Source organism: Mirounga angustirostris, unplaced genomic scaffold, assembly GCF_029215605.1.
Source record: "Mirounga angustirostris isolate CCGP_5_RB_7025 unplaced genomic scaffold, mMirAng1.0.hap1 SCAF_7, whole genome shotgun sequence".
NCBI classification, from domain to species: Eukaryota; Metazoa; Chordata; class Mammalia; order Carnivora; family Phocidae; genus Mirounga; species Mirounga angustirostris.
This window is the reverse complement of record NW_026991715.1, coordinates 8,544,686-8,561,852: the sequence shown is the minus strand read 5'-3', so window position 1 is coordinate 8,561,852 and position 17,167 is coordinate 8,544,686. Positions and strand designations below refer to the sequence as shown.

Here is a 17,167-nt window from a genome sequence, read left to right as displayed (position 1 = left end):
TGGGGGACTCTTATTTGGCCTACCACGTAATATTACTGAAGCTGGGACTCAGGAAGAAATAAGAAACCCGAATATGCCTGAAACTATGGACTCAATCATTTAAAATCTGTCCAGTGATTTTTACAGTCCCATTCTGTCGGCCAGCAAACCGAATCCCAACCCTGTGAGCCAGGCCAGCTCATTCCCATTGGTTGGGACAGTTCCTCCTGCCACATGTTCCTAAAGGACAGTGAAGATGCCAGCAGAACGCAGCATGGACATGCCCTGAGCTGGGAGGGGCCTGCAGCTGGTCTCGGGGACCCTTAGCTGGGAGGGGTCTAGAGCTGGTCTGGGGGCCCCGAGCTGGGAGGGGTCTAGAGCTGGTCTGGGGGGCCTGTAGCTGGTCTGGGGGCCCCAAGCTGGGAGGGGCCTAGAGCTGGCTGAGGGTCCTGAGCTGGGAGGGGTCTAGAGCTGGTCTCTGGGGCCTGTAGCTGGTCTGGGGGCCCTGAGCTGGGAGGGGTCTAGAGCTGGTCTGTGGGGCCTGTAGCTGGTCTGGGGGCCCTGAGCTGGGAGGGGTCTAGAGCTAGCTGAGGGCCCTGTGCTGGGATGGGTCTAGAGCTGGTCTGGGGGCCCTGAGCTGGGAGGGGTCTAGAGCTGGTCTGGGGGCCCTGAGCTGGGAGGGATCTAGAGCTGGTCTGGGGGCCCTGAGCTGGAAGGGGTCTAGAGCTGGTTTGAGGGCCCTGAGCTGGGAGGGGTCTAGAGCTGGGCTGGGGGCCCTGGGCTGGGAGGGGTCTAGAGCTGGGCTGGGGGCCCTGGGCTGGGAGGAGCCTGTAGCTGGTCTGGAGTCCCTGAGCTGGGAGGGGTCTAGAGCTGGTCTAGGGGCCCTGGGCTGGGAGGGGTCTAGAGCTGGTCTAGGGGCCCTGGGCTGGGAGGGGCCTAGAGCTGGTCTGGGGGCCCTGAGCTGGAAGGGGTCTAGAGCTGGTTTGAGGGCCCTGAGCTGGGAGGGGTCTAGAGCTGGTCTGGGGGCCCTGGGCTGGGAGGGGCCTAGAGCTGGGCTGGGGGCCCTGGGCTGGGAGGGGCCTGTAGCTGGTCTGGAGTCCCTGAGCTGGGAGGGGTCTAGAGCTGGTCTAGGGGGCCCTGAACTGGGAGGGGCCTGCAGCTGGTCTGTGGGTGGGGTCAAGAAGCAGGAGCCCCTGGTATATTGAGAGAGAGGGGAGAAAGTCAAATAAATACAGAACATCCCCATTGTGAGAACAGCACTTTACAGAACATTGCCATAGCTGGATGCCATTTGGGTAAAGAAAGAGGGAAAGAGAAAACCACATGTTTGCTCAGAGGCACATCAGGGCCTGTAGCCCTGCAGGAAACCAGCAGAGTGGCTACAGTGGGCAAGGGGGAGACTCCTGCTTCCTGAATACACTGCCCTACTGTGTGGGGTTTTTAGCATGTTTATTATATTTTCCAGAAATTTTACGTGGAAATAAATGTTTATTTTAAAAGTCCCTACTTCCAGGCAGCCATGCTTGAGGTATTATTAGCTCAGGAGTTGAGGGAACCTGCCTGGCATCTGTCTGACCACTTGCCTCAGCCTCGCCAGCTTGTGGCCCTGGGGCCAGTGGCCAGGAGTCCAGGGTCTCAGCGCCTGCCCACCCGCCCCCCGGCCTGCCAGGAATCAGGCCCCTCATCCCCCTGCAGGGCATCATCGCGGAAGAGAACAAGAACCTGCAGCCCCAGGGAGACGAGGACCCTGGGAAATTCAAGGAGGCTGAGCTGAAGATGCGGAAGCAGTTCGGGATGCCGGAGGGGGAGAAGCTGGTCAACTACTATTCCTGCAGCTTCTGGAAGGGCCGCGTGCCCCGGCAGGGCTGGCTCTACCTGACCGTCAACCACCTGTGCTTCTACTCGTTCCTACTGGGAAAGGAAGGTGAGCCGCCCCCAGACCCCCGCCTCCAGAACGGTCCCCGCCTCTCCAGACCACCAGAGTTCCTCAGGGGCTTCCTCCAGCGCGGTCCCCCGATATTCTGCATGCACACACACACCCCGGGGATCTCCCCGAAACCCAGTGTGCCTCTGAGGTCCGCAGCAAGGAGACCTGGACTTGAGGTAGGCACGCACCTGGCTCTTGGGGGCTCCTGGCCCGCCTTCGTCCACCAACCTGGTTCTTCCCAGAGCCACGGCTCAGGGGCTCCCTTCCCTCCTTTAAGTCGAACATTCTAGGGCAGATGCCATCCCCGAGTGGCTCCAGGTTACGTGGTGCTGCGGGAAGCACAAGGCTGACTTCCCAGGGGCAGCCGGTGCCCTCTGCTGCCACGCCAGCCCCAGAAAGAGCCTCTCAGGGCTTCAGCCCTTCTGAGCACAGCGAGGCCTTGCCCCACCGTGCACACACCTGCCACATCCTTCGCCCTGCCCTCCTCCCGCCTGGCACCTCCTCACCAGGCAGGGTACCCGCCAGCTCACCTCCCCGCATGCATTTGTGTCATCCCTCAGCCATTTGTGGGGCAGATAGTCACCAGGACGTTCTCAGGGCGGGGTGCCAGGTTGGCCTGGGACACAGTGGAGACCCCCATGGCCCGGGCCCTCCTCGTGGAGCCCCTGTCCCGGCACAGCCAGGCTCAGACACGGGCGGGGGGGGGTTGCATACGGTCCGTGATTCCCTCGGGGCACGGCTTTCCCAGTGGGTTTCGGGCACAGGTGCTGTCCAGCCCTCCGGCCCGTGTGACCCACTGGCTTATGTGTCCCTGCTGGTGTCCAGTGAGCCTGGTGGTACAGTGGGTGGACGTCACAAGGCTGGAGAAGAATGCCACGTTGCTCTTCCCGGAGAGCATCCGTGTGGACACCCGGGACCAGGAGCTGTTCTTCTCCATGTTCCTCAACATCGGCGAGACCTTCAAGCTCATGGAGCAACTGGCCAACCTGGCCATGCGGCAGCTGCTGGACAGCGAGGGCTTCCTGGAGGACAAGGCGCTGCCCCGGCCTACCCGGCCACACAGAAACATCTCGGCTCTGAAGCGGTGCGCAGCCCCCTGGGGTGGGAGGGGCCGGCCCTCCTCTCCCTTCCCAGGTGCCCTGTGGGAGGAAGGCCCCAGAAAAGGGCTGGTTGCACATAGTTACAAGAGGGCACCATCCAAGGATGTCACTCTCCCCATGCCTGTGATGGGGTGCTTTTGGAACCTTCCAGAAAGGAAACAAGCAAGGGCCAGGACTTGACACCATCCATCAGGGTGTGCCCTCCAGGCCCTGCTCAGGCTGTCGGCAGCCCCCGTGCGGCTGGGGGAAGAGATGTTTACAAGGAAAGAGCCACCAAGGGGGCCAGGAGCAGGGGGCCAGGAGCAGGGTGCCAGGTGGCCACCTCACACGGTCATCGGGCAAGCATGCCTTTGTGTTCATTCACAGAGTCACGTGTTTAAGATCAGGAGGTCCTTGTCTGGGTGTCCAGGTGGGGCTGGGTCTTCCCGGGCAACAGCAACCTCAGGGCAGAGGTGTGCGGGACAGGTGTAGGAACCTCCAGGCCCCAGGGCCCTGTCCGCCCTCAGCACCAAGCAGGTGACATGTCAAACCCTGTCAAGCTTCTGGGTGTCCCCCAGAGCCCTCAGGGCTCCAGGGCATGCTGTTTGCTGGTCCTACAAATGTGTCTCGTGGTACCTCGCCATCTGCTGTGTGTGTTTTATTGAACTCTGAGATCCCCTGGCCATGACTTGCTCATGGGAGGACCCCAAAGAGCCCAATCCCACATGGAAGCCCGCTTGCAGGCACACTGGCCCTAACTACTGTCCCCTTTCCTCCCACCCCCTGGCCTTTCCCAGAGACCTGGATGCCCGAGCCAAGAATGAGTGCTACCGGGCCACCTTCCGCCTGCCCAGGGACGAGCGTCTGGATGGCCACACGGGCTGTACCCTGTGGACCCCATTCAACAAGCTGCACATCCCTGGCCAGATGTTCATCTCCAGCAACTACATCTGCTTCGCCAGCAAAGAGGAAGACGCCTGCCACCTCATCATACCCCTGCGGGAGGTGAGCCCCCGGTCCCCCCACCAGCTCTGCCCTGACTCCCTGGGGCACCTGGTGGGGGTCGCCAGCCCAGGGCAGCCCCCTGGCGTTCGGTGGTGGGCATGTGGAGGGCACATAGTGAGTCAGCAACTTCCCTGAGCCCCTGCCTTGTGCCGGGCCCCTCCAGGCGGGTGAGCTGGATGCTGCCTCAGGGGTCACCTTACCTGGTGGGGAGACAGGCTGGGGGTTGGCATGCTGGGAGAGCTCAGGTAACTCCAGCAAAGTTCTGTGCTTCCCTGAGCAGATCCCAGAGGCCTCCTGCGGGTGAGTGTCCCTGAGGCCTGCCTTCGTGGTCCAGCAGTTGGACTTTAGCAAAGGCCTGCTTTAGCTTGGAGGACTTTGACCCCTGACCAGCCCCACCATGTCACTCTCAGAGGCCACCTCACGTTCCTCTCCTGACACTTGCCTTGGCTGTGACTCAGACTCCAGCAGGGCCACTGGAAGTCCACTCTCACTCGTCAGGGATGGGGACAGCTCTCACCTGTCACAGGTAGGGGTCAGCTCTCACCTGTGTTAGGGATGGGGACGGCTCTCACCTGTCACAGGTAGGGGTCAGCTCTCAACCATTAGGGGTGGCGATGGCTCTCACCTGTGTTAGGGATGGGGACGGCTCTCACCTGTCACAGGTAGGGGTCAGCTCTTACCCATCAGGGATGGGGATGGCTCTCACCTGTGTTAGGGATGGGGACGGCTCTCACCTGTCACAGGCAGGGGTCAGCTCTCACCTGTCAGGGATAGGGATAGCTCTCACCTGTCATAGGTAAGGGTCAGCTCTCACCTGTCAGGGATGGGGACGGCTCTCACCTGTCACAGGTAGGGGTCAGCTCTCACCTGTCAGGGATGGGGACGGCTCTCATCTGTCAGAGATAACTTTTTCTCAGGTTTCTTAGGCTTCCACAGTGACCCTGACGGAAGCAAGGCCGTTTGTCCTATGCTGCAGTGAAGGGTGTGGACAGTGAGGGAGAGGGCCCCCGTAAGGTGGAAAGCACTGACAGACCCCCCCCCGCAGAAGGTCAGAGCAGGTCCTCAGGCCTCCTTTTCCTCATGGCCCAGCAGGGCAGAGTGGCTGTTCAGCTCTGTGAAGCACAGTGAGGTTCTTAAGTTATAATCTAGATTGCAGTATCTTGATTTTATTAACAGCCTGGAGTTGTGAGGCCCCCCTGCATTTACAAAGCCCTCCAGTTGTGGGTGCAGCGGTGGTAGGTGTCGGGGGAGGGGGGTTCTTCTGTGTGCTGCCTCGTTTCCCCAAGGCAAGTCCGAGGCAAGGGACTTGAAAGAGCCACAGCTCCAGAAGCTTCCGGCTGAGGGCTCAGGTAACCCCTGACCCCACATTCCCTGTTCCTGCTGGGCCGTGAGTCTGTCCTGGGCCAAGGCCTGGGGGTGGGTGCAGAGGTCTCCATAGGCCTCAGCTCTGTTTCTCCCGATGATCCCGGTGTTTCTGATGGCAGAGAGCCTGGCTGAGGTGGGGAGCAGGACGGACTCGGGCTCTGGGGTCAGGACAGGGGCCCTGGCCTGGCGCCAATGATCCCCAGTGCGCCCACCAGGGGCCTTCACAGGGCTTCCCTCTCAGAGCAGGCTGCAGAGCGGACATTGCGCCCCGCCTCGGAAAGCGGCATTCCTGCTGTCCGTTGGCTCAGCTGGCGAGCAGAAGCTGGCTTGGATCCTCACCAGGCCTTGTTCCCGCGTCCCCCCCGCACGTCCCTTCCTGTCCACGGCCGCCCCCTCAGGAGGGTGCTACCTGCACCTGAGCCTTTCGCCCCCTCCCCCCGCGTAGTTGAGAATGTCCGTCAGCGCATGTCGATGCCCCGCCGGGACCCGTGGGACCTTCAGTGAACCGTTCACCCCTTCTTAGATCTTAGCTCACGTGCGTGCAGACCTGTGCACACACATGCTCACATGCATCTGGACACACACACACACGCACACCTGCACACGCTCACTTGCCCGCCCCTGCTCACTCTTACCCCGGCTTCTCCAGCCTTTCCTTGTGTGTCAGGCCAGTCCCTGCCTGTCTGTTGTCTGTGACCCCCCTGGGCCACAGGCTCTGCAGAGGCGTCCCTTGAAAGCCCATTCTGCACCCTCCACACCTATGATGCTGTCCACACGCCTCAGGGTCAGAGCCGGGCCCGGGACGCCCCTGTTGGCAAGTACCCGGGGAGCCGGTGTTTAGGACAGCGTGCAGGCAGGGCTGCTCCCCATGCTTTAGAGTGAGAGTAACTGGACGTCTTTGGGAAGCCGGATGGGCCGCCAGCGGGGCTGAGCACTTCTGCATCATCATCCTCACGATGGTCCCGCGAGGCCGGTGGGCTCACTGTCCCCATCAGCAGGGGGAAACCAGGCTGGCCTGTGCAGGTGACTTGCTCAGAGTCCCACGGCAATAAGCGGCAGACTCAGCACGGGAACGCGGTGGGGCCCAGCCAGTGCCCTTGGCCCGGAGAGGACTGCGTGAGGCCACTGTGCTCCCACATGCCCAGAGCTGGTCAGCTTCCCATCCCCAGACACCCACCCCCAGTGCTCACTTTGCTTTCTCAGGTGACCATTGTCGAAAAAGCCGACAGCTCCAGTGTCCTGCCCAGCCCCCTGTCCATTAGCACCAAGAGCAAAATGACCTTCCTGTTCGCCAACCTGAAAGACCGCGATTTCTTAGTTCAGAAGATCTCTGACTTCCTCCAGAAAATGCCGTCCAAGCAGCCCGAAGGCAATGGTGGGGGAAGGAAAGCCAGCACCGCGGACCCAGCCCCGGAGGTGAGAGGCCCCCATGGGAGCGGTGGGGCGGGGCGGTCAGGGCCAGGAGGAGAGCCTGGGCAGCCATCAGCCTCCATGTTGGTGCCTGCCATGGCCTCAGGTGGGAGGGCCCCCTCTGGGTGCAGGATGGCGAGCCTAACCTAGCCCAACGTGGGTGTCCCTGCCACACTTGCTGCCCGAGCTCACAGGCCCCTCTGTACCCCACCGCGGCCCCCCAGTCCTCCTGAGCACCCCCCGCCTGCCTCAAGCCCCATTGCATATAAGAAACCTTCTCGGGCTTGACCAGCCAGCCTCATCTTCATTCCACAGGAACTTCTGCCACAGTCGAGGCCTATCCAGCGTGGGTTCATTTACTGGTATTTCTCTGGTCAATCTTCAGTCTTTCAGGGATTTTTACAGGGAAAGACCTGGTTTTTTTTGGAGGAGGGAAGACCCTCTTTTTAAAGACTTAACTTCAATATCATTATTACACCAAAATTAACAGTAATTCCTTAATATCAAATACAGTTGACCTTTGAACAATGCAAGAGTTAGGGGCGCCGACCCCTCACACAGTCAGAAATCCACGTAGAACTTTTGGCTTTTCCAAAACTTAACTACTAAGTTTACCCTGGCCTGGAAGCCTTACTCAGCATAAACAGCTGATTAACCTGTATTTGGTATGTTACATGTATTATATACCGTATTCTTAACAGTAACAGAAAAGAAAATGTAGTTAATAAAATATTAAGGGAAGGAAAATACATTTACAGTGCTGTGTTTATCCAAAACACGCACACATAAGTGAGCCTGCGCATCCAGAACCCGGGTTGCTCAGTGGTCAACTGCACTTGTATTCGCGTTTCCCCAAACATAGATGTACTTTTTACCGTCTGAGCATCATTGGCATTGAAGTACACATAGGTCATATGTGCTCAGTCAATATGTCTCTTAAATTCCTTTTGATCTGGAGAGGTCTGCTCCGTCTCTCTTTCTTCTTGCGGCATTTTGTTGAAGGAACGGGGTCATTTGTGCTATAGAGGGTCTCACGGTCTGGTGCTTCCTGATGGCATCCCTCTGAAGGCATTTACAGTATTCTTCTGTCCCCTGTCTCCTGTAGATTGGTGGTTGAATAGTGAGACCCAGATCAGATTCAGGTTCAGTTGTTTGCGTGTTTAGGGGCGAGTCTGCTTGTACGTGGGATTGAGGAGCTATGTACTTCCACCAAGAGCTATATACAACACCCGGTCATCCTGTCGTGTACTGTTCTCAGTCCCTGATGGGCTTTGCATAGATCAGGGGTTGCAAGATGGCGGCAGTCTACTGTCAATCCTTCTGTTGATGAGCCTGGAATATGTCCCTAGAGAGAACCCCCTTCATCAACTACTTCGCTACTGAGGCATAGTTCACCTAGGAAGGGCAGAGGAAATCTTTTATCCCCTGCTTTTGTTTTATTTTTTTATTTTTTATATTTTTTATTTATTTGACAGAGACACAGCAAGAGAGGGAACACAAGCAGGGGGAGTGGGAGAGGGAGAAGCAGGCTTCCTGCGGAGCAGGGAGCCTGATGCGGGGCTCGATCCCAGGATCCTGGGATCATGACCCGAGCCGAAGGCAGACGCCCAACGGCTGAGCCGTCCAGGCGCCCCTATCCCCTGCTTTTATTCACCAGTTGTTAAAACGATGAGCTGCATTTCTAGTATCCTCCAGATATGATCGAGGCATTTGTGATGTTCGTTTTGTCATTATAATTATGAACTTACAGACTTAGGCAGCTGTTTCGGTCCATGACAGTTATTCCCCTCAGTCCATCTGTGACCAGAGGGAGCTCACTGAGGTTGGCACAACCATGGCCATATTTGATTGCTTCCTGGTGAGTTAGAAGGTGATATGTGTGCTATGGATCAATCTGAGTTTGCAAAAACACTTCATGATTAGAGGAGTCCGTGTAAAAATCCACATATCTGGCTTCTCTGGAAAAATTAGCAACCCTGGCATTACGGGGCCCACACTCGCACCAGGTGGCCCTGGAGCCAAGCAGTGGCACATGCCCTCCAGCTCCCCAAAGCCCCACCTGGTCTGGCCCACGGAGGCCTTTATATTTTCCACCCCCGTAGTCAATGCTCAGTAAGTAGATAGGGAAGGATGGGAAGGGGCCGGACAGACTCTGATCATTGGAGACATTTAGGAAGGTTTCTTAGAGGAAATTGGGCTTGATCTGGGATTTCAGGAGAGAGTGAGTTTAGGTTGGGTGAAAAGAATGTTGAGCTGCCTTCATGAGGCCCAACACGACAAATGACAGGGCCTACCAGGCCAGAGTAAGCATAGACCCCTGGCCCCTTCTGAATGCTCACTGTTCACTCAGCATAGTTTTGGGGGCTTTTTTAAAGATTTTATTTATTTATTTTGAGAGCGAGCGAGCATGAGCCAGGGGGGTGGGGTGGGGAGGAGCAGAGGGAGAGGGACAAGCAGACTCTGCGCTGAGCAGGGAGCCTGATGTGGGACTCAATCCCACGACCCTGAGATCACGACCTGAGCTGAAACCAAGAGTCAGACGCTCAGCCCACTGAGCCACCCAGGTGTCCCCCCCAAGATGTTTTTATTGCATTTCCATTAGGTGCCAGGTGCTACCCCAGGCACTGGGAATAGAGCAGTGAACAGATTAGACAGAGCTTATATTCTAGTGGGAGAGACAAGACAATAAGCAAACAAACATCTGAGGTATGGCAGGTGGTGATAAGATCTATGGATAAAAATAGAGCAGGATAAAGGGATCAGGGGAAAGGAGGGGCTCCCAAGTAAGGGAACAAGCCATGGAGTACCTGGGGAAAGGGTGTTGGAGGCAGAGGGAATAGCAGGTGCAAAGGCCCAGAGGTGGGGTTTTGCTTGGCACAGGCCGCGGAGGCAAGTGAAGAGCAGTGCAGAAGGTGAGTCAGAAGGAAGCAGGAAGCCAGATCACAGAAGCCTGTGGGCCTGTCGACACTTCAGCTTTGACCCTGAGTGAGATGGGAAGCCGTTGGCGAGTTCTGGCCAGAGGAGGGACACGATCTGTGCATGTTCTAATAGAATTAGTCTGGCCTGTCAGGTTGGGAACGGGTGAGAGGCACAGCTGCTCAGCAGAGGAGCCGCACGTAGCTGTTGGGCACTGGAAAACGTGGCTGGTCCAAACTGCAGTGTGCCGTGGGCATAAATTCCGCGCCAGAGGTTGAACGTGTACTATGAGAAAAGAGAACATAAAAGATCTCAGTAACTTTCTATAGTAATTCCACGTTGAAATAACCATATGTTGGCTAGAGTGCATTAAATAAAATCTGTTATTAGAATTTATCTCACCAATTTCTCTCCTGTATTTTATTTTATTTATTTATTTATTTATTTTTTAAAGATTTTATTTATTTATTTGAGACAGAGAGAATGACAGACAGAGAGCATGAGAGGGAGGAGGGTCAGAGGGAGAAGCAGACTCCCTGCCGAGCAGGGAGCCCGATGCGGGACTCGATCCCGGGACTCCAGGATCATGACCTGAGCCGAAGGCAGTCGCTTAACCAACTGAGCCACCCAGGCGCCCCTCTCTCCTGTATTTTAACGTGGCTACTGGGACGGGTTAAATTACATATGCTGCTCTCATTCTGTGTCCCGTGGGCAGTGCTGGACTAGGGAGTGGCCCGGGTAGAAGCAGACAGGAGTGGAAAGTCTGCTAAAGTAATCAGGACATGGAACGATAGAGCCTTGGTCGAGGGTAGGAGCAGTGGAGCTCGTGAGACGTGGTCAAATTCAGGATGTCCTTTTTTTTTTTTTAATTGTGGTAAAAGTCACATAACGTGAAATCCACCGTCTTACCCATTTTGAAGTATAGAGTTCACTGGCGCGATGTCCATTCACCTCTTGTGCAACCACAGGGTTCGTCCTCATGGTAGCAGTGTCAGAATTTCCTTCCATTTTAAGGCTGAATAATATCGCACTGTAGACGTGTACCATACTTGTTTATCCATTCATCCTTTTTTTGAGCGAGAGAGCGCGTGAGCAGGGGCCTGGGGGGGTAGATGGAGAGACAGAATCTTAAGCAGGCTCCACACTCAGCATGGAGCCCAACGCGGGCCTTGATCTCACAAACCTAAGATCGTGACCTGAGCCGAGATCAAGAATCTGATGCTTAACAGGCGCCGCCGTCCACCTTTTGAGGGACACTTGGGTTGCCTGTACCTTTGGGCTGTTGTATAATGCTGCTGTGAATGTAGGTGTACACACATCTCTTCAAGACCCTGCTTTCAGTTCTTAGAGGGAGATACCTGGAAGTAGAATTGCTGGCAAGAAGTCAATGGGTCATTCAGTGTTTAATGTTTTGAGGAATTGCCATACCTTCTTCCCCTGTGACTGCACCATTTCACATTCCCACCAGCAGTGCACAAGGGTCCCAGTTCCTCCCCATCCTTGCCAACGCGTATTATCTTCCAGGTTTTTTACAATAACCATTCTAATGGGTGTGAAGTGGTATCTCATTGTGGTTTTGATTTGCATTTCCCCAGTGATCAGTGATATTGGTCATCTTTTCATATCCTATTGACCGTTTGTCCAGCTTCTTTGGAGAAATGTCTATTCAAGTTCTTCACCTTTTTTTTTGAGTTGGGTTGTTTGTTGTCAAGTTGTAGAAGTTCTGTATATATTTCTGGATATTAACCCATCAGATATATGATTTGCAAATATTTTCTCTCGTTCCCATGGATTGTCTTCTCATTTTGATGATTGTGTCCTTTGATGTACAGAAGTTTTACATTTTTATGTAGTCCAGTTTATTTTTCTTTTATTTCTTGTGCTTTTAGTGTCATATCCACGAAATTATTGCCAATCCAAAGTCATAAAGCTTTTCCTCTGTGTTTTGTTCTAAGAGTTTTATAGCCTTAGCTCTTACATTTATGTCTTTGTTCCATTTTTTAGTTAATGTTCATGTATGGTGTGAGGTAAGGGTCCATCTTCATCATTTTGCAGTTGGATACCCGGTTCTCAGCACCATTTGTTATAAAACTCTGTCCGTTCCCCATTGAACAGTCTTGGCACCCTTGTCAGAAATCATTTACCACATATTCGAGGCTCAGTTCTGGGCTCTCAGTTCTGTTCCGTTGGTCTGTTGTCTTCATGCCAGCACAGCTTTATAGCAGACTTTTAAATTTTTTTTTTTTGAGATTTTATTTATTTGTGAGAGAGAGAATGAGAGACAGAGAACATGAGAGGGAGGAGGGTCAGAGGGAGAAGCAGGCTCCCTGCCGAGCAGGGAGCCCGACGTGGGACTTGATCCCGGGACTCCAGGATCATGACCTGAGCCGAAGGCAGTCACCCAACCAACTGAGCCACCCAGGCGCCCTATAATAGACTTTTCAATCAACAAGTATGAGACCCCCTCCCCCAGTTTCATCCTCTTTGGCTATTGTTTTCACTACTTGTGGTCCTGCCCTTGAGATTCCATGTGAATTTTAATATAGATTTTTTTTTTCTGCAAACAAAGTCATTGGGATTTTGACGGGGAGTTACACTGAATTTGTAGGTCACTTTGGGGAGTATTGACATTTTAACAATATTAAGTCTTCTAATCCACGAACACAAAATGTCTTTGTTTATTTATGCCTTCTTTAATTTCTTTCAGCAATATTCTGTAGTCTTGAGCTTACAAGTCTTCACCTCCTTGGTTCGGTTTATCCCTAAGCACTTGATTCTTTTCCATGCTGTCATAAATGGAATTGTCTTAAATGGAATTGTCTTGTTAATTTCCTTCTTGGATTGTTCAGTGTTAGTGTATAGGACATGTTCTGGAAGTAGATCTGAGATCATTGATAGGTTCAGTACATTTGGTATTGGGTCTGGGCGAAAGAAAGGGGTTTACAAGGTGATGACACTGTGGTGTCATCTGTGATGTTGGCTGTGCAGCTCAGAGAGTCAATCACCATCTCACGCCGCGGGGAAGATGCAGGGAGAGCAGGGCTGGAAGAGTGCAGGCTGGGATGTATGATGTCTGAGGTCAAGCATTACGAACACTGAGACCCGGCTACTGGAGACGGCAAACATAGGTCATGGCGGCCTTGACCCAAGTCGCTCAGTGGAAAGACAGGAAGAAAAACCTGAGTGGAGGGGCCTTTAACTGGGACAAGGCGGTGGGAGCAGGGTAATTTTTAAATCTTACCGACTTTCCTCAGGAAAAGGCCCAGACCAACTTTAACAAAGGCAGGTGGAAAGGGTGTCCCACAAACCCTAGACGACGACGAGGAGGTAGGGTCAGACCACCAACTGTAGCGTTACTCTAAAGGGACGTAGACTCAGCAGCTGTGCGGAGGCGGTAAAGGGAAGAGCAAAGGGGTTCTGACAGTCCCAAGAGCCAGGGAACCCAGAAACCACCATAAAACACCTCCCCACACCCCCAAGAGAGATTCACTGAACAGAAACCTCGGCAGGTGACTCTGAGATACAGCCAGTGACCTGGGGACATTTCTCAGCTCCACTCTACAGATAAGCAAACCAAACATAACGAGGGAGGGAAGATTAGATAATCCAGGGCGGAGCATTGCCCTGAGGATCTGAAACACCCACCACAACCCCCAAAAGGAAAGAGCCCTCCCTCCCTGAGGAAAACAAGACCTGGACTGAGCAGGGCAGGAACCTGGGGGGGGAAGGAGAGAGAAACTTCCAACACTAGAGGAAATGGATAGGAAATCTTGAGAGGAGGGGGATACACTGAGAGGTACAGCAGAAGACGGATCCCCAAATGTTCAGTGTGGAAAGCTACCCTGACCCACATCTTCCCAACACGTACATAATCCTCCAGAAAGTACAGAAGAATTCATGTCATTTAAACCTGAGCAACAGAGGATTATGATCACACCCCATACAAAGGTATCATAGGGAGAAAAAAACAAACCAGGTAACCTTCCACAGACAATGAAAGTCTATCAGAACAGTATTCCCCCAAAGCAGATGAAAACCACATCCTAATATTTCAAAATGATCTAAAAAGAATTCAAAAAATAATAGAAACTACTAAAGAATGGTATAAATAAAAATTTTTAGAAAGCTCAGAAACAAAGTGACCAGTCAACAGAAAAGAGAGTTGATGGGACTCAGGAGAAATTTTTCAGAATTAAGTATTGCACAAGGAGAACACAACAATGAATAGACTTGAAGGGATAAGGAAGGGATGGGGTCAAGGGAGGGCCAAACAAGAAAGAGAAAAAAATGGTCAGGAGCTGTGATAAAAAAGTCAGAGAAAGAAGATCCAACTTATGTATAAGAGCGTAGACTAGCAAAGACCGTAAAATAATAGAAACAGAAAACTGAAGAGCATAGAATAACAACTGATAGAAACTACCAATCGAGAAAACTTTTCTGAGTGTAAAAAGACTTGATTGCACGGTGGAAGGGCACGTCGTACTTTTGGGAAAACCAGTCCAGAATAGTCAATACTGTTAACAGAATGCAGTAAAAACTAAAAATTAAAAAAAAAAAATCTTTGGGGCAACCAGTCAAAAAAGACCCAAGTCATTTATGAAAGAAGAAAATCAGAGTAGGTTCAGACTTTTAGATAGCAACATTTTATACAGAGTAACATTTTATTTTTAATTTTTTTAAATAAGCATCAGAGATCTTTTTTTCTTAAGGTTTATTATTTTTTTTGAGAGAGAGCACACAACCCTGGGGGCGGGGGGGAGTGGCAGAGGGCAAGAGAGAGAGAAAATCTCAAGCAGACTCCGTGCAGAGCTTGATGTGGGGCTCAATCCCAGGACCCTGAGATCATGACCTGAGCCAAAATCAAAAGTCAGACGCTCAATCAACTGAGCCACCCAGGCGCCCCAAGAGTAACATTTTAAAGATATATAATTTTAAAAAAACATGACCAAAGAATTTTATATGGGAAAAATAAGATTCAGGAGTGAAGACCACAGGCAGTAAGTAAAGAACATGGAGGAATTTAAGAAATCTAACGGCTTTTTTTTTTTTTTTAAAGAGAGAAGACTGTATTCTTTTTTTTTTTTTTTAAGATTTTTATTTATTTATTTGAGAGAGAGAATGAAACAGAGAGAGAGAGCATGAGATGGGGGAGGATCAGAGGGAGAAGCAGACTCCCTGCTGAGCAGGGAGCCTGATGCGGGACTCGATCCCGGGACTCCAGGATCGTGACCTGAGCCGAAGGCTTAACCAACTGAGCCACCCAGGCGCCCCAGAAATCTAACGGCTTTAAGTGGCACCCGGGTGGCTCAGTCGGTTGAACTTCTGCCTTCTGCTCGGGTCATGATCTCAGGGTCTGGGGATCAAGCCCCACGTCGGGCTCCCTGCTCTGTGGGGAGTCTACTTCTCCCTCTCCCTCTGCCCATTCCCTGCTCGTGCACGTGCTCACTTGCTCTCTCTCTCTCTCAAATAAATAAATAAAATCTTTTTTTAAAAAAGGCATGGAAAGTAGAATAAGCTCATCGATTGCCTCCTTACCTGGGAGTGAAAGTGTATCACTGTACATTAGCAGGGAGAGCAGGGAGGGCGAGAAGAGGCGCGCTCGCGAATTTCAGCGTTGCCCACAGGAGGGATCAACAGGGTCTGGGGGGACGGACCGGGGTGCTGGATGTTAGATACCAGAACGAGAAGGTGTACTTCCTGGCAAACTGGGGGAAAGGAAGCAGTGAGTTTCAACAACTCTTTTGAGGAGTTTGTTATAAAGGTCAGCCGAGCAGAACGGGTCACTTTAGTTGAGGTATAACAACACTAAAGCGCAGGGAGCATAGGTGGACAGCTCACTGCACACGGCGTGTGAGTGCCCCCTGTGGAAGCATGAGGAGGGTTTGTAGGGATGGCGCCTGCTGGATGGATCCCGTCCATGGACCCTCTGCGGGGGCAGTCGCCTAGAGGAGGGTCCCCGTCCCAGAGGCAGAAGGCTGGGCCTGTGGGCCACGGATGCAGGAAGGCTGGCTGATGGCCGTGGCCACGACGGGCCTCAGATTGCTCCCACTCGCTCGCTCACTCAGTCTAGCAGGAGGCCAGAGGTTCTGTTGAGCAGGAAGTGAGGTGGGAAGGTGGGTCGGGAGGTTGGCACTGGACCGATGTGTGAGGCGGTCACCTGCAGGCACGGGAGGAACGGGCGCAGGAAAATGCAGGACTCCCAGGCGGCGTGGCCTGTGAGCTCCCTGTCTCGCACGCAGGCGTCACACAGGACGGCGTCGCCAAGGCCACACCTTGGAGTCCGTGCCCTTCTGCAGCACTGAGAGCCTGATTCTCGGAGGTGCTCTGGGGCCTGCAGGTCCATCTGTGTCCCGGTCCCTTTGGGGAACCTCAGGCGGGCAGCAGAATCTCCATGTCGGTCTGGTCTGGCGTTGTGCCCTCACAGACTGCGCAGTTCGTCATGAAAATGTATCCTAGCAGACCCAAAATCCACTTCCGGAACACCAGCCGGGGGCAGAGGGATGGACTGTGGATGGGACCTAGCAGAGTTCTCTTCCTATTCTTTCTCCCCCCCCCCCCTTTTTATTAAAGACAGCATCTCCGGGGCAAAACTGACATACAATATGCCATTTATATTCAAAGAGTACTGTTCGGTGGGTTTAACACGTACTCTCTGTGGACCCTTCACTACAGCTGAGAAGAGGGCTCTCTTACAAGGACCACAGAGAGGGTGAAGTCCTGCAGGAAGCCAACCAGCATCCCCTGTCCCTGCCACTTGGAGGATGGGACTGTGGCCGGGGGGGGGGGTGGCGTTGGGGGGATCTGAGATGACAAGACCCAGGCTGGAGCACGACATGCAAAGGTGGGGCTTACTGGCCCACAAGCCAAGAAGTCCTCACGGTGGGCTGCCTGACGTCACAGGGGCCTCTCCCCACTGGACTGGGCTTTCCGCCAGGAGGGCTTAGTTCCCGGGCCATGTGTGGGACCTGGATGCTGGTGGCAACCCCCGCATCCTCGGCTCATCCCAGCGTTCCCTGCAGAGTCACCCCTGCACGTCCTCGGTGGCGACCAGGTGACACAGTGCCTCCAGCCCCGCCCCCCTGAGCCCTGGGGTGGGAACAGCTAATTATTAGTTCAGGGCTTCACCCCGGTTCTCAGTGGAGCCCACAAAGTGCCAAGCCAAGAGCGGAGAGAAATGTGCCCCCCGCCAGAGAAATGGGGAGCTGGCTGCTGGCAGAAGGGGAAGTGGGTTGAGGGGAGCCAGTGACAAGTGTCCACTCAGAGCAGTGTTGTTCCTGCCGGTGGGTGCTCAGGGAGAGAGCCAAGGGGAACACGGGCACCAGCTGTGGCCCTCCTGAGCCCCTGGGCCAGGGGACAAGACAAGCTCCCTGCGCAGGCCATTACCCACGGCGAGCTCACCTGGAAGGCCGCAGGGACAGTGCTCGAGCAGGAGACAGATGTCACGCATCAGCCATGCTGGGCCTGAAGGGTCAGGGCTGCCAGGGCT

The 17,167-nt window shown here is 53.7% G+C and overlaps 1 protein-coding gene and 1 long non-coding RNA gene across 7 annotated transcripts in view; one reads left to right on the top strand and one right to left on the bottom strand.

Annotated features, from left to right (window-relative positions):
* Positions 1–17,167, top strand: part of TBC1D9B (TBC1 domain family member 9B) — a 44,732-nt gene that overhangs the window by 9,698 nt on the left and 17,867 nt on the right. For all 6 annotated transcript variants that reach the window (XM_045890590.3, XM_045890581.3, XM_064595763.1 and 3 more), the window contains exons 4-7: positions 1,675–1,903; positions 2,732–2,990; positions 3,783–3,990; positions 6,559–6,771. In XM_045890590.3, coding sequence (XP_045746546.1) covers positions 1,675–1,903; positions 2,732–2,990; positions 3,783–3,990; positions 6,559–6,771 — 909 coding nt within the window. The remainder of the gene's footprint in view (positions 1–1,674; positions 1,904–2,731; positions 2,991–3,782; positions 3,991–6,558; positions 6,772–17,167) is intronic.
* LOC135365329 (uncharacterized) lies at positions 9,835–15,340 on the bottom strand. The gene is made up of 3 exons (XR_010412948.1): positions 15,217–15,340; positions 10,591–10,781; positions 9,835–9,966 (listed from the first exon to the last, which is right to left on the bottom strand). It is a non-coding gene; the product is annotated as an uncharacterized LOC135365329 (long non-coding RNA).